This window comes from Peromyscus californicus, unplaced genomic scaffold (genome assembly GCF_007827085.1).
Source record: "Peromyscus californicus insignis strain IS unplaced genomic scaffold, ASM782708v3 Scaffold_13__1_contigs__length_99412109, whole genome shotgun sequence".
Lineage (NCBI taxonomy): Eukaryota > Metazoa > Chordata > Mammalia > Rodentia > Cricetidae > Peromyscus > Peromyscus californicus.
The window spans coordinates 46,972,409-46,989,445 of NW_026294424.1; the positions used below are offsets into that span (position 1 = coordinate 46,972,409).

At 42.7% G+C, this 17,037-nt stretch overlaps 1 protein-coding gene across 2 annotated transcripts in view; it reads right to left on the reverse strand.

Annotated features, from left to right (window-relative positions):
• The window catches only part of Dhx15 (DEAH-box helicase 15), a 43,835-nt gene extending 34,921 nt beyond the window's left edge, over nucleotides 1–8,914 (reverse strand). Inside the window, exons 1-2 of one of the 2 annotated variants that reach the window (XM_052734919.1) lie at nucleotides 8,677–8,911; nucleotides 2,655–3,090 (exon numbers count right to left, since the gene is read on the reverse strand). In XM_052734919.1, coding sequence (XP_052590879.1) covers nucleotides 2,655–3,090; nucleotides 8,677–8,747 — 507 coding nt within the window. In that variant the 5' untranslated portion in view covers nucleotides 8,748–8,911. Of the gene's footprint in view, nucleotides 1–2,654; nucleotides 3,091–8,676 lie in introns of both variants that reach the window. The other variant, XM_052734920.1, reaches the window with a different exon arrangement.
• Nucleotides 8,915–17,037: the final 8,123 nt, after the last annotated feature.

Here is a 17,037-nt window from a genome sequence, read left to right on the forward strand (position 1 = left end):
AAATAACAGTACCTCCCTAGTTCTGTGAACCAATAGACCAACAGCGCTTTTCTAGGAAAGCTTTATTTATCTACTTTCATTTCACCATCCCTCCTCCAAGAGAAGAAAGGAAAATGTGGTGACCAATCAAGGTGAAATTCAAAGCACTGACTAGCAGATCAAAGGACCAATTAATCCTTAATTCTTTAAAAAAAAAAAAAAAAAAAAAAAAAACCTTCAGATTTTGGGGGGAAAAATCCATTCCAATAAAATGAATGACTTAACCTCATTTTAGAAACAAGATAGTTCGGTTAATTTCACAGATTTCAATCTTTTAGAAGTTCTTTGTACTCTTAACTGATGACAAAATAATAAACTTACTGATTAATTCCTAATAAAAACCCACCTCCTGCAAAAATTTTTCTACAAAAAATAATTTTTCTACAAAAAATAATTTTTCTACAAAAAATAATTTTTCAAACAAAACTTTTCTAGTAGGGTACGTATTTTACATAGTCCCAATCCTAATGTCTGCCCTGATAGAAAGCACTTGGTTCTCCTTATATGCTCATCTGCATAATGCAAACTATCTTCAAGGCAGAGCTATAAAAAAACTTAAAATGGGATAAAGTATGAAAAAATACAGTGCTTTACTCTCCAAAAGTGCTAATTAAACAAAGATTGGTAATACTATGTAAACCTACTGGTAAAATATCCGAAATTTAAAATTCTATGACATTAATAATTTAGAGCTATTGGTTCAACAATCGTTTTTAAAGATTTCAACACATTAAAGTTTGAGGGTTTTTTTGAAACAGGGTCTCTTTCTGTAGACCAGGCTACCCCTAAACTTTGTCCTACCACACACAGCTAAGTTTGAGTTCTAAACATCAAGTTGTCCCTCAATTAAGTCTTCTTAATATTTTTGGTTGCTATAGAATCAAAATGTCTCCATGAACTATTTAAATTGATTTGTAGCACGTAATTTTAAAAAAATGAAAAAAGAAATCCTAAGCCAGGCATGATGTTCCATGTCTGTAACCACAGGTTCAGAATGGCAAACTAGATGCAAGCCTAGCCTACATAGCAAGATCTTCTCAAAAAAAAAGCACATACATCAATGACAGAGCCCTTGCCTAGCAGCATGCTCAATTACAAATGTTTACCTATATTCTTAAAAATGAAAAAATAACCAGTAAAAGCATATTATTTTGCATATTAAGATGGGCAATTATTAAGTTCATTCCAATGGTTCCCTGAATTTTATAAATTTTCTACCAAGTCCAGTGACTCTTTAACTGATGGTTTTCAGGTTAGAACACATGAAAAGCAGTTAACTTCACTCAAGTCTGCAAGGAAATGCATATTAATCTCCAAAAGTACTACTACTTTTCACCTATCAGATTAATAGAATTTAAATTCAGGGATATAACTTTTCACCTACCAGATTAATTGAAGTTCGGGGATATAACCAAACAGTTTATGGATGCTTATTAGTTCATATGTTCCCGCCAGGTGGTGGTGGCGCATGCTTTTACTCCCAGCACTCGGGAGGCAGAGGCAGGAGGATCTCTGTGAGTTCGAGGCCAGCCTGGGCTACAGAGTGAGTTCCAGGAAAGGCACAAAGCTACAGAGAAACCCTGTCTCGAAAAACCAAAAAAAAAAAAAAAAAAAAAGTTCTTATGTTCCCTAAGGAAAGAAGGGCTATTTGGCTACATGTAGTACAACTACAATAAATCTAGCCAGTTCAGAATCTATAAACACATTTGCCCCCAACAAAGCCTATGGCCAGCAAGAAATCTCAATGACTTAAAGGCACTTGCCATTAAGGCTGACAACTTGAGTTCAATCCTCTGTACCTATATGGTGAGAGAGGATTTTCCCAAGTCATCCTGATTACTACCCGTGTGCTGGAGCGTGGGTACACCCATACATAAACATAAATAGATGCAATAAAATACAAAATATAAAAACAGGCTACCTGTCTATCACAGGGTCTAGTAAGTACTGGCTTGTTCATGTTTAAAGACCACAGGCACCTACTGAGACACCTGTAACTGTGTTTAGTACTACACAGGGGAGGCAGATGGATGCAGGTCACAAGAGACTTTAGACCTTGTAGCATTTCTTTTTCTTTCTGTGAGATGGGAACTGGAACTCATGTAGACCAATCAAGGGTGGCCTTGATTGAATTCAAAGACCTGTCTACCTCTGATTCCTAAATACTGGAATTTAAAAGCTATGTGTTATCATGACTGGAAACTTCAATTTTTGACACTATTCACATAATTCAAATATTTTAACAAAGAAATAACTACCCTAATGGTTCAGATCTTTCTACTCAAGCACCAGAAAACAAACTTTGTACTCCCAACTCTACTGTCCCAGGGTTAAAATGTGTTGGAAATTATTCCTGTTGTACTCAAAGTATCAAGATGAGAAAATATTAGCTATTTTCCTGTGTAGTCTAAGAAAAAACAACTCTCTATTGGAATAACACCCTGGAAGTCACTAAATAGTGCTCACCGAAGTACTCTTCTTTAAGGCACTCTACACAGCAGAAAATTGGAAATGAATAGACAAACACTAGAAAATGACTACCATGACCAAATCAGCACATTTAGTTAAGTTTAAACATGAACATAACGTATTTGCCATAGTATTTAACAACTCACCTGTGTTGTTTTACCAGACCCAGTCTCACCAACCAGTACAAATGACTGATGTCTAACAAGAATATCTGTAAACCTATCCTTGTATTCCCAAACAGGGAGCTGCAGCCGTTTCTTTAGAATATCATAATATCGAGGAGTATGGGGCAGGTTGGTAAATGGATTAATGCACTGTGGAAGTGATGTGTGTCCTGCGTGTCCGGTGTGTGTTGAATGGGCAGAATGTGTAGAATGTGTTGAATGAGCCGAGTGGGTCGAGTGAGCTGAATGAGAAGCTTTTAAAGGCGGCAATCCAGCACTGATAAGCATAGCATTGGTGGAAGCTCTCAATTCCTTTTCCTTTTCTTTCTCCCTCTCCCGTTCTCTATCTCCTCTATCGCGTTCTCGGTCACGATCTTTAGATCGGTCTTCTCTATCCCGGTCTCTATCCCGGTCTTTCCTGGAAATATAAAAATTTAGAAATCAGAGGGATTATTTATAAAACCATGTCTCAATGAATTATTAGAAATGATCAGATTCTTCATGCACCACCATAACATCCTTTACTAGATGAGGTCTCTAGCTCCACCCTTCTAAAACTTTAAGCATGAAAACATTAAAAACTGATCCACAGGCCATCCAAATGGCTCAGCAGATAAAGGTGGGATCCCAAGCCTGACAGTCTGAATTCAATACCCAGAACCCACATGGTAGGAGAGGACCAACTCTTCCAATCTCTCCTTAACACAAAATGCAATATAACTTAAAAAACAAATCACAACAAAAAAACCTGAAGCTGGACATGGTGACACAAACCTTTAATCCCAGCACTTGGGAGGCAGAGGCAGGTGGATCTTTGAGTTTGTATCTACAACAAGTAATCCTAATGGAGTAAATCCAACTTATAAACCATAAGCTGGCAAGGTTTTGGGACCCGGACGAAAATAATGAGGCAATGTGGAGATGACAGAAACAAACTCCTAAACCTGTCATACAGTCCAACACATAAAGTTCATTTCCTGCAACTCAAGTATCTATAGAGCATAGCAGGAAAGAGCATTCCCTCTCCATAGTCTAGTAGGGGAGCAACAGTCAAGACCTTAAGCTGAATACAATTAAATGCTTACTAAACACAGCACTGTATGAGAATAGTTCAGCCACAGCACTAGTAAACTTTATCAGGGATTTGATTCCATACAAACTTACAGTAAAGAAAAGCCTTATTAGCATGTGACTTCTCCCAACCTAATGTCCACCCACTACAGAATTATAAAACATATGACATAAAACTGAAACAAAGCCACACATGCCATCCAAAACCCAAAGAAATCAAAAGTATATAGGTAAAAGATTACTTAAGAAAAAAAAAAAGACCATGCCATAGTGGCGCACGCCTTTAATCCCAGCACTCGGGAGGCAGAGCCAGGCGGATCTCTGTGAGTTCGAGGCCAGCCTGGGCTACCAAGTGAGTCCCAGGAAAGGCGCAAAGCTACACAGAGAAACCCTGTCTCGAAAAACCAAAAAAAAAAAAAAAAAATCCCAGCACTTGGCAGGTAGAGGAAGGCGGATCTCTGAGTTCGAGACCACCCTGGTCAACAAAGCAAGTTTCAGGACAACTAGGACTGTTACACAAATAAACCTGCCCCCCCCCAAAAAAAAACAAAAAAAGAGGAAAAAAAGAAAGAAAAGAAATACAAGTCTCAAAATTTCAATCTTGAACCTCTCTTTGAAATATCTCCCCAGCCATCACCTTTGTTGCTAATTTTGCTTCTCATTTAGGTGTTGCTTAACTGGGCATTTATATCACCTCAAAAATGTGAGTTCAAAGTTTATAAAGCAAAAAAGAAAGTGTATAGACTCAAATAGCTCAAAGACTAGCTAGATACCTTTACAGGCCTAGTAGTTCAGTGGGTAAAAGCACTTGCTGTGAAAGCAAGAAAACCTCAGTTCAAATCTGCAGCTTCCTTTGTAAATCTGTAACCCCGGCATTGGTGAGGGGGAGAGGGGGACAGGTGGATCTTGAGTTTGCAGGCCAGCCTAGTTGAAACAGTCAGCTTCAGATTCAGTGAGGCCCTGTCTCAAATGAGTGGGCAATGTATCTGAACGGGGTGTACGGGGATGTGCACAAGTGTGCCATAAAAAGGGTTTATGTTTGTGGTTATCACTTCATTCTAAAGGACAAAAAAAGAAGCTGAACAAGCATCTTCTATATTTAAGAGTATGGAATCAGACAGTTAAGATACAGACCTAACCTTTCCAAAGCAACAAAACCTAGGGAAGAGATACCAATCAAATCAATCCATGTAATGCTTTGTGATAAATTAATACCTATACTAACACACTTTTCCAGGACACATTTCACCTACAGCTTCATTACTATAGCAGACAAAGAAATACAGTGCAAAACACAAGGATCTGCTGATCAATAGTGAGAATTCAACACACACACCCCCAAAAAAACCAGAGGGTTATGGCAACCACAGCTGCAAAACCACAGGAAAGGCCAAGACTGGCTTATCTATTCTGCAAAGTGAAAACTATTGACAAACCATCAAGACAACATTTGGGATGCAGAAAACTAATTCAATGGCCTAGAAATGCTGTTGCAGTTCACAAGGGCTACTCTGGATGACAAAGGTAAAAGAGCTGTTATGTCCTCTCCACACACAGGGAGACTTGTCCATGTGCACGTTTTCTTATTGAAGTGGGCATTTATAAAAGCTTTGTTAATAAAAATTTGTTAGTTAAGCATAATACTTTTAATTTTAAAGAAAATAAAAGTGTAGCAGTATACATCTTTAATCCCAGAACTTGGGAGACAGAGGCAGGCTGATCTCTGGTCTACATAGTGAGTTTCTAGGATAGCCAGAGATATGTAGAGAAACACTGTCTCCAAAGGAGGGAGGAAGGGAGGGAGGGATGGAGGGAGGGAGGGGAGGGGAGGGGAGGGGAGGGGAGGGGAGGGGAAGAGAAAGAGAGCTCTAAATAGTTCAGTCAACACTATGACATGTATCAAGAACTGTCAGTGTTTCCTTGCTCATATGCAATTGTGTCTATTGATATGGAACTAAAAACATTAAGTAAGCTAATACTATGATAATGTTCTCTGGCATATCTGAAATGTGCCAACAAACACTGGTTACTACTGATGGTTCAGTTTAAATTGTACCTGGAATAATAACAGGCACGAACATATTGCTAATAAGGATGGAAACTAGGCATCTACATCCGAGTATTTTATATAAACACTGCTTTTTCTGACAATCTCTCTTTCAGAACTTCTAAGCATGTGTGTTAATATATATACAAGAATACTAATACTTTTCATCTACAAAAACCTGGGAAATTACTTAACATTGAGCAGCAAGACAGGAGATGCACCTTACAACGGGAGTACTATGCAACCAACAGGAAGGCTATCGCTGTTGTTAATGATACGAGAGAAAAAATAAATCAAAGCATACATCCACACAAATCCTGTGAGCTCACTGTTTTTACAGTTCACATATATGAATAAATACGCTCTCCAAAGACGAAAATAAAGATTTGGAGGAATTTACTACTTTTTTTTCCCTTTATACCTTGACATAAGAACATTTCTTGTCCATTGCATCTGATTATTTAATCTCAGCTACTACACAGGATTGCATTGAAACACTTTTCTACATACAAAGCACCTACAACAGTATCAGGTACTCCCCGTAATTAAAAGTTCTGATCAGGAATACTAAAAACCATTAGAATGAAAATTTCCTTATCTTCAGATTCTTCCAGAGCTGATGACATGCTCAGCCAGTAAAGGCACATGCCACCATAACCCCTGAGGTCCACCTGGTAGGAGCTAACTCACTACCATGTTTTCTTCCAAAGGTCACACACACAAAAAAGGTATTGGAAAGATAAGACAGTAGGGTCTGGTGACAGCTGGGTTCACAAAATGAACACACCTATGATGCCAAATAGACTAAACAAGGAGGGAGGGAAGGAAGGAGGAGGGAGGGAAGGAAGGGCAAAGGATCCCTGGCTGTCAAAAGTGCATTCAAAATAAAGGGGAGGGGGGGGAATGATACCAAGCACAAATGTTGTATAAACTCATTACTAAAGAAAACCAGTTCTATAAGAAAAGGTACTCAACCGGGCAATGGTGGCACACACCTTTAATCCCAGCATTCGGGAGGCAGAGCCAGGTGGATCTCTGTGAGTTCGAGGCCAGTCTGGGCTACAGAGCCAGTTCCAGGAAAGGCACAAAGCTACACAGAGAAACTGTCTCAAAAAAACAAACAAAAAAAAAAAAAAAAAAAAAGAAAAAGAAAGAAAAGGTACTCAGAAAACCTAGGAAACGGTGAAAAATTGCCCTCCAGAATCTCTAGAAATTAAGGAAATACTGTACAAATGACCTAACTCTCCTACACTCACTGACAAATATGTAATATTCAGAGGAAATATGCAGCCACCATGATACATCCAGAAGTCTGTTTTACCAAGGTTATGTTGTGCAAGAAAAAGGAAATCACCATACACACTTGTAGCATGGAACCCCCAATCCTAATAAAAAGCTTTTTCGAATGAACGTAACAAAAAAGCACTGTTTCCCAGTTTATTCCAATGTGACCTCTGAGGACGGAAATTAGTTGCTTCTTAGCCAAATGTGACATTCATTTTAGCTTCACAGAAGTTCAGAACCAAATATCGCCCCTGCCTTTACCAACATAATATAAATGCCATATGACAGGTGGTAATGTCTAACTACATTACTAAGATTCATGTTGAGAAAAGCAGAGTTCTAGATGTCACTACATAAAGTATGGAAAAGCTCACTGTAACCCTTGGAGAATACTCATATACAGTGTTTCTACCTCTAAGTACTATGACCAAGCTCACATACTAACATTTGGGAATTTTTGCTTGAAGGAACAGTCTAAGAAACGGTCTTGTGATCCTGTGTTATTACAATGCCTGGTATTACAAGATTTTTTTTTAAAATCTACAGGGTCAAACTGTGACAAACCTGCTTTCCATATCAATATTTCAATCTAATGGGAGTATCAGAACACATCCTATCCTGACCTATACTTTACACTGATAGTTAGAAATCAAATCCCAAAGTACTGTCCATGAATAAAAACTCAGAGGCCACACAGGTGAGTCGGTGTCACAAGGCACAAGAAAATGATAAAATCATGCAACAAATTTGGATATTCGGACTAATGTGGATTTTGTTTTTTAATTAACCAAACACATCTCTGTACTGCCACAGTAAAAACATACAGCCTAAAGTGGGGGTTAGGAATATAAACCAAAGTACATTTTAAGTATGAACTGTGAAAGAAAACTGGAAAATGATCACTATAATACAACTTCTTACATGCTAAATGCCTCTTCCCTTTGCGAAAGTCTAAGAAAATGACCCAAACTGCCAGATCAAGAATCGGTGTAAGCATTTCTCAATCTGCACGTGGGTTATGTTTGCTCATACATGCTTAACAACACTTTTTGCAAAGTGAGTCCAAAGTGGGGAAGGGAGAGAAAAAAACTTATGGAGCCGAGAGTGCAAATACATCTTTTCACAGTCCTACCCCACTGATGCTCAGCAAGATCGATTTTTAAGCAAAGCAGGAAATAAAGGAGATGGCGGGAGGGCAGGCGAAGGGCGGAAGTTGGCAACGGCCTCCTCTCAAGTGCCTCAATGGAAGGAGGCCCGTCGTCTCCCGCCAAACAGTGCGCCCCGCGGTCTGATCGCTTCTATCACCAAGCAGACTGCTCCTACCGCCGCCCAGGGCCGCCCGCGGCCCGGTGCCCTTGGCCACCGGGTTCCGGCCGCTCTTCCCGGCTGCGGGCCTCACGCGAGCACCGAGGCCTCGCGGCCCGCTCCTCACGCCCGCCGCCCGCGGCCTCGTGGCCACCACAGGCCTCTGGTCCTCGCCGCACACACGCAGGCCCGCGCCCCTAGCCGGCCGGCGCTAGACAAAGACGCGGCTGCCGGGCCTGCTCCCCGCCACAAGCCAACAAAGCCTGGGCCGCGACCGCGCGCCCCGGCCTGCCTTACCCATCGGTCCCCGCACGCTTCTTGCCGGAGGGGTAATCCTCCCCAAGGTCCAACCGATGCCGCTTGGACATCCTCGAACTCCTAGAGCGGACGCTTAAGAAGGAAGGAAGAAGAGAGACTCCAGCAGCCGGATCCACACAGAAGAGGCCCGCTGCTCAACTCGCGGGGACCCCCACCCCTCCCGCCACCACAGCCCGCTCCGTGCGGCCCGAACCAGGAGCTAAAATGGCGGCCGCGACGAGGGCTGGGCCTGCGCGCGCGCGCGCCTCCGCGGCGGGCGTGCCGGCGTGTTGCGCGCGCACGCCGGCCGGAGGCGGGAACTCCAGCCGCTCCCGCTCTGCGATTGGCCGAAACGTCCTGCGCCCCCCGGGCTCCTCCCTCTCCCTCCGATAGGTGCGCCCGTCTAGACGAGCGGCGGCTTGGGGGGGGGAACCGAGATGCGCCTCAAGCTGTTACTTGCAGTCTGGAGTTCAGTGGCCAAGTTGAAAAAGCCTAACCCTAGACAGGAAATCTATCCGTCTGTGTCTTTACTTTTGCTTTTTAGGGTCTGTAGCTCAGCAAGGTTAGCAAAATCATGGAGATCACACACAACTGGTAAGGGGCAGAGCAGGACACAACTATTTTATAACTCCAGAACCAGAATTTGCAGTTGTTGCACCCTCTGCACAACAGGGTGAGAAAAATGTTAATTTACTGCGACTCATTTTGCCCATTTACCCCAGAACAGATAACATCTATTTATTCAAACTATAGGTGTTTTGGATAGGGTGCAGAAAATTGGCGGTAATCATACTGTGCACCTTATTTTGCCTCCAATCGTCTCTACCCTAGTTTTCCTCCGTTTGTATGTATATGAGCATATATTAGGCACCCGGGTGTGTTAGCTCTACCTCTGTTTTCGTTTGGTTTGAGTTGGGTTGGGTTTCTCTGTGTAGCCCTGGCTGTCCGGAAACTCGCTCTGTAGACGAGGCTAGCCTCGAATTCAGAGATTTAGGCGCTGTCTGTCGGTCTCCTAGTGCTGGGATTAAAGGCGTGCACCAGCGCACCTGGCTTCTGTCCTCATTAGTACAGGGAACCCTGAAAGGCGTTTTATAGACGTGATTGAAGGAGGTTAACTAATAGCTCAGCCATTTAGATTCACTGTAGCTGGGCTATGATGGGGCATGCTTTTAATCCTAGCACTCGGAAGGCAGAGGAAGACGGATTTCCCTGAGTTCAAGGCCATCCTGGTCTACAGAACAAGTTCCAAGACAGCCAGAGCTACCCAGAGAGACCTCGTCTCGAAAAAACACAGCAAAACAAAAGGACTCTACTGTAGTGGCAAGTTAGGGAGGCAAGGTCACCCTTAAGAGTTTTGTGGATCTTTGTCCTTATAGCCTATGTGCTTGGTCAGTTCCAATCATTCCCAGAAGAGCGGGAGAAAGGTCTGACGACCAGCCCAAACACAGGGTATCACTTCATTTCAAGGCTCCCCTTGGATGCCCCTTGGCTCTAGTTCCTTGCAAATTCTCAAAACTACAATCTCTAAAATTAAATACAACAGAATCATCACAGATGGCAGCTTCTATTTTTGTAACGAATCTACAACACAAAGAAAATGAGTATCTTTTTATCACTTTCACAATATCCAATACAACTTTCTATCCTAAATGTGCACTTCTATTAGGTCGGTGCGATAGCACTCCAGAGTACAAAGGCAATAGGGTGTCGGTGAATTGGAAGTCAGTCTGGTCTACATAGTAGTGGACAACCAGAGTTACAAGGTGAGTCTCTCTCTCTCTCTCTCTCTCTCTCTCTCTCTCTCTCTCTCTCTCTCTCTCTCTCTCTCTCTCTCCCTCTCTCTCACACACACACACACACACACACACAACTGTAAACAGAGTTTCTCTGTCCCACCCCATCCCCACGGCCTATTCCAAATAATCACTCAGGGGCTTATATTAATTCTGTCCTCTGGCATCTTGCTCCTTGGGTAGCTGGCTCCCATTTGTCCTGACTCCACCCCTCTTCCTCTGGGTCCTCAGTTTGATTCTTCCCCCTAACCTTATCCTGTCTTGCCATAGGCCAAAACAGCTTTATTATCAACCAGTGAGAGCAACACATATTCACAGGTACAGAAGGACCAGTTCACAGCACACAACTACTGGCGCTCCACGAAAGGCATGAGGGACTCAAAAAAAAAAAAAAAACACCAAAACAGTATCACTGAAGAGTCCCGTGGGCAACTTGCAAGCAACTAAGCTACTGAAGAGTCCCACTCTTGTTAGTTGTTTCCCTCCATATCTCCTGGACAGGAGGGGCCTCTTGGACAGATTCTTGAGCCTTGTAAGCACCATGAGCATCCTCTTCTCTCCAAGATGTATGTTAATGGACCAGATCCTAGAAGGATCTCATGTGAGTTATTGTCACAGCTTCTCTGTTATAAGATAATGATCATGTCCAAACTGGGGCAGACAACTGCTCTATAAAATTATTACCCAATTGCATTAGTCAGGGTTCTCTAGAGGAACAAAACTAATAGAACACACACACACATATGTATATTTATATACATATATATATGAATTTATTAGAGTGACTTACACACTACCAGACTATGCTCTGGTTGGTCGCTGTCCCCCAACAGAAAGGCCAAGAATCCTGTTGTTGTTTAGTCCATGAGGCTGGATGTCTCAGATGCACTTTGCTGTATGTTGGAGTCCCAAAGAAATATATTCTAATACCAGGGAAGGAATATCTCAGCAGCAGGACTGATGAACTTGTCAGCAAATGTGAGGGCAAACAGGAAAAGCACAAAAGCTTCATCCTGCCACATCTTTTTATATGGGCTAATACCAAGGAGGTGGCAGAACACCTTTAATTCCAGCACTCAGAAAGCAGGGGCAGGTAGATATCTGTGAGTTCAAGTCCAGCTTGCTCTACTTAGTGAATTCCAGGACAGCCAGAACTACATCATGAGACCTGTCTCAAGAAGGAGAAAGAATAAAAAAAGAGAGAAAAGAAAAAGTTTCTCACAGGTATGCCCAGCTGCTTGGGTTTTAGTTGATTTCAGAAGTATCAAGTTGACATTGGTGGCATTGGTGGCCCACACCTTTGATCCCAGCACTCGGGAGGCAGAGCCAGGCGAATCTCTGTGAGTTCAAGGCCAGCCTGGTCTACAGAGCGAGATCCAGGACAGACACCAAAACTACACAGAGAAACCCTGTCTCAAAACACAAAACAAGGGCTGGAGAGATGGCTCAGAGGTTAAGAGCACTGGCTGCTCTTCCAGAGGTCCTGAGTTCAATTCCCAGCAACCGCATGGTGGCTCACAACCATCTGTAACGAGATCTGGTGCCCTCTTCTAGCCTGCAGGGACACATGCAAACAGAACACTGTATACATAATAAATTAAAAAAAAAAACAAAACAAAACAAAAGAAGATTATCCATCACACCCATCTTTAACTTATTAATTCAATGAATATTTTTAGGCCAGTGTCAGTCATTGAGTTAAGCACTAGAGAAAAGGGAAAAAATAGGATAGCCATGATTTCTGCTTTCTGGGAACTCACTGGAAAGAGAGAAACAGCATAGGCAGCTGCTTGCATGGAAAATTACTTTGGTGGGACTGTGACAAGCACTAAAAATGCCTTCTATAGAGGACTGCAGTTGTGAGAACATGTTATAAATGGTCCTGATCTAGACTGAGGTTGAAACAAGACGCTCTGAGGAAGAAAGATCCAAAGGGGTAATAGAGAGTAGCCAGGGAGAGCAGGGCACAGTGGCACACGTCTTTAACCTCAGCACTGGGGAGGCAGGCAGATCTCTAAGCTGGAGGACAGCCAGAGCTACACAAGGAAACCTTGTCTCCAAAAAACAAAATAGAACAAAACCAAAAAGGAGCCAGGAAACAAAGGAGGAATGCATTTCAAACAGAAGTCCTAAAACTTTAGAGACTCATGTGAAGGCCCCAGAGAGAACAATAAATACTAGATAAGGAGGTACGTACAGCCTAGGGAGCCCTGCAGAGGATATTCCACTTAAAACAGCAGCAGAACACCCAAGTCGGAGAATGATCAGTATTTGGGATTTGCCACAATCAGCCTACCAATCTCCCTTTTTTAATTATCTGGGGTTTTTTGTTTGCTTGTTTGGTTGGTTGGTTGGTTGGTTGGTTTGGTTTATTATCTGTATCTATAAAAAAATGCACATTTTTAATAGTTTTCAGTACTTCTTTTATTTTATATGGATGTTTTGCCTGCATATATGTCTGTGTACCATATTCATGCCTGGTCCCTATGGAGTTCAGAAGGAATTGGATCCCTGGAACTAGAGTTAGAGGAAGTTGTGGGCCTCCTTGTGAGTTGTGTACATCAAGCCTGGGTCTTCTGGAAGAGTAGCCAGTGCTCTTAATCACTGAGTCATCTCTCCAGCCCTTCAGTACTATTTTTAATCAATTTATCCTCTCTGATATTTAAGAGCTATAAAGAGTATGGAGTGGGTGCTGTGACCTGCCACCAAAACCCCACTTCCAGAGTGAGACATTCCTCAGCCATCGGAGTGCTGCTGACAGACAACCCTTCAGCCTCCAGCTCTCTCAGGAACTTGCTTGCCTAAAGAGGGCTACAGTGATCAAGGACAGCCTGAATATACTCCAGAGGGAGAAAGACTGGGGCTGTCACCCCAGCCCAGGAGAGCTGGGAGCTACAAAACATCTGAACTCCTTGGGGAACCCACTGAGTTCTTTGTTCTGATGGTGGTGTTGACTACGCAATGTCTCCCATCAACCTGTGCTTTCAATGCTTGGTTCCCAGATGGTATCACCAATTTGGAAGGTTCTAGAAATTTAGAAGGATGGGGTCAGATTGAAAGTATTCTGTCTTTTGGCACTCAAGTGCACCCCCCAGGTGTGTGTGTGTGTGTGTGTGTGTGTGTATGTGTGTGTGTGTGTGTGTGTGTGTGTGTGTGTGTGTGTGTGTTATTTTCCTATGACTAGGGTAGAACACCATAACAAAGACAACATACAGAAGAAAGGGTTTATTTTGACTTACAGCTCCAGAGGGCGAGTCCATAATAGGACATAATAGGGAGAGCCTAGCAGCAAACAGCAAGCATGAGGGAAAGAGCAGAAAGCTGGAAGTTCACACCTTGAACTGCAAGCACAAAGCAGAGAGGCGAACTGGGGGTAGGTGAGGCTTTTTAATCTCAAAACTGCTCCTTGAGTAATATTCTTCCACCAGCAAGGTTGCACCGCCTAGACCTCCCCAAATAGCACTACCAACCGGAGACCAAGTATTTAGATGCCCAACGCTATGGAGGATGTTTCTCATTCAAATCACCACACTTTCTCCCTCCTGACATATGCTCTAAGGTGAGCTGCTCCACCACGTCCCTCCCCTGCCGCAATGGAGTAAACACTCTGAAAATATGAACCCAAACAGAACTTTCCTTCCTGAAGCTGCCTGCTCTGGGTAATTCAATCACAGCGAAGGAGAAGCAACCAGTGGAGATGGCATCTCTGGACCATAATGTAATTTGGTCATCAACTATGATGTTACATCAGACCTCCAAAGTTAAGGTCAACATCCCTAATAAACTGAAGCTGCAGGGCTGGAGAGACGATGACTCAGTGGTTAAAAGCACCCATTGTTCTTGCAGAGGAGCTGAGCTCAGTTCCTAGCATCCACATGGCAGCTCCCAACAATCTGCTACACCAGTCCCTAGCGATCCAACACCTTCTTCTGACCTCCACATGCATGGCCCACACAAGGCAAAATATACATAAAATAAAATATATAAATCTAACAAACACACAAAAAATCCCGAAGATGTCCTCTCCCTAGGTGCCATCCATAAACTCAGCTGCCCATAGGCTGCCTGGGCCTCTGTCCAACCAGCTGCAAGTTCCGGTTTAATAGTTTATTAGAATGACTTACAGAACTCAAGGATGCAATATGCTCATGGTTGTGATTTCATTAAAAGGAATACAATCAGAACCTCTGACCCTTTTTTCTCACAGGTCCAGGACATATGACCCTGCTGTACACCACCATCTTCATAAACCATGAAGCTCTAGTGAGCTTCAGTATATGAATGCTTTTCCCACAGTACTGGGACTTTGCTCATGCTAAATAAGGACTGTACTATCTATCATTGGCTATATTACGTGTGTGTGTGTGTGTGTGTGTGTGTGTGTGTGTGTGTGTTTGAGATGGGACCTTTCTACATAGCCCTGGTTGTCCTAGAACTCACTATGTAGACCAGGCTGGCTTTGAACTCTCAGTAATTCACCTGCCTCTGCCACTTTAGTGTTGGGATTAATGGCAAGTGCCACCATACCCAGCTTCTTTCATTCCACCCTTCATTGATGACCCTAACTATGCACTTTTATAAACTTCTTGATCATTCATCTTTGGTTTAGAGTGTACCTTTCATGGAACCCAACCTCAAATATTTGAGCCCAGAAACGATCCAAGAAAGCATACATTGTGATAGGACTTAGAGTTAGTAATCTATTACCGTCATCAATGGTATCCAGTAAAACCTATCTACCACAAGGAATCAGATAAAGAACTGAATCTTTCACCTGCACTGTACTGAAGAACAAAACATGGGAATGATCTCATGGGAAAGATTCTGTGGTGTCCAGCAAAAGAAAACGCACAGCTCTCAAATACAGGAGAAACAGTGACAACAAGAATTTAGGAAAAATAATTACTCTGATATTTATTTATTTATTTATTTATTTATTTATTTATACTTTAATTTTTGAGGCAAAGACTCACTTACCTTAGGCTGGCCCCCAACCTGCTAGTCAAGGAAGACCTTGAACTCTTGATTTTCTGGTCCCCACATCTGGACTACTGAGATTACAGGCATATGCATGGACAGACACTGATTCTTTCATGTCCAATCACACTTCCCTATGCCTATGTCATCTGATTCCTTACCTGCTAAGTATCCCTAAGGTTCATTCCTGACACAGTAGTACAAGGAATCTCATAGTAGTGATGGACCTGGCTGATGTGAATTGGCTTGTATATGGCTTTTTAGTGTCTTCTGTATAATGGATGCATTCTAATAGGTACGAACATGTGAAACAAAGATCTTTACACTGTCCCCACTTCCATATGTACCCTTATGAACTTGTTGTGGGCCTGTGGATGCCATATTGGTATTGAAACCAACCATAATGGAAAGTAAACTTTTGCTTTCCAACGTTTCCACTTCTCTGTTTCTATTTGGGTATCTCATTGTTCCAAAAGCTATGTTTTGAAAGGTACATAATTGTAGCTAGAGTTTTCCTGCCTGGCCCACAGTCAGGACAAATCTCTCTCACCTGCCAGTCCCACAGCCGCTCAGACCCAACCAAGTAAACACAGAGACTTATATTGCTTACAAACTGTATGGCCGTGGCAGGCTTCTTGCTAACTGTTCTTGTATCTTAAACTAATCCATTTCTATAAATCTATACCTTGCTACGTGGCTCATGGCTTACCAGCATCTTCACATGCTGCTTGTCATGGCGGCGGCTGGCAGTGTCTCCTTCCGCCTTCCTGTTCTCTCAATTCTCCTCTCTGTTAGTCCTGCCTATACTTCCTGCCTGGCCACTGGACAATCAGTGTTTTATTTATTGACCAATCAGAGCAACAGATTTGACATACAGACCATCCCACAGAGCATAATTCTCTTTTGAAGTTCGTCTGGCTTTGGTCCAGAATCTACACTATGATTCTCCCATTGGAGTTGGCCATAAAATCTACATATCATTTTTACCCATGCAAGACACCCCTCATAGTTAGCTAGCTGCTTGCCATGAAGCCCTGGATCCACTTCTGTGGCGTGTGTGTGTGTGTGTGTGTGTGTGTGTGTGTGTGTGTGTAAGAGAGAGAGAGAGAGAGAGGCAGAGAGAGAGAGAGAGAGAGAGAGAGAGAGAGAGAGTTTGAATAGTATTCTATGACTGTACTGTCTCCAGGGCCTGAAGAAGCTGTCTTGCCAATCACTTCATTTCTGAGCTGAGAGCTCCAAGGCAGGTAGGTAACTTCTCTACTTTGCAGATCTCCCAATCTGCCTCAGGTCACCAGAGTCTAACAAATTATTTGTGTGATGAGCTCCTGGTTCTCTTACATGTGGTGGTATTGTGTTCCCTAAAATATTGTGCACCCTAATAAACTTATCTGGGGTCAGAGAACAGAACAGCCACTAGATACCGAGGCTAGAAAATGGTGGCACTCACACCTTTAATCCTAGCATTCCAGAGGCAGAAATCGTCTGGATCTCTGTGAGTTCAAGGCCACACTGGGAACAGCCAAGCATGGTGACTCACCCTTTAATCCCAGGAAGTGATGGCAGAAAGCAGAAAGGTATATAAGGCGTGAGG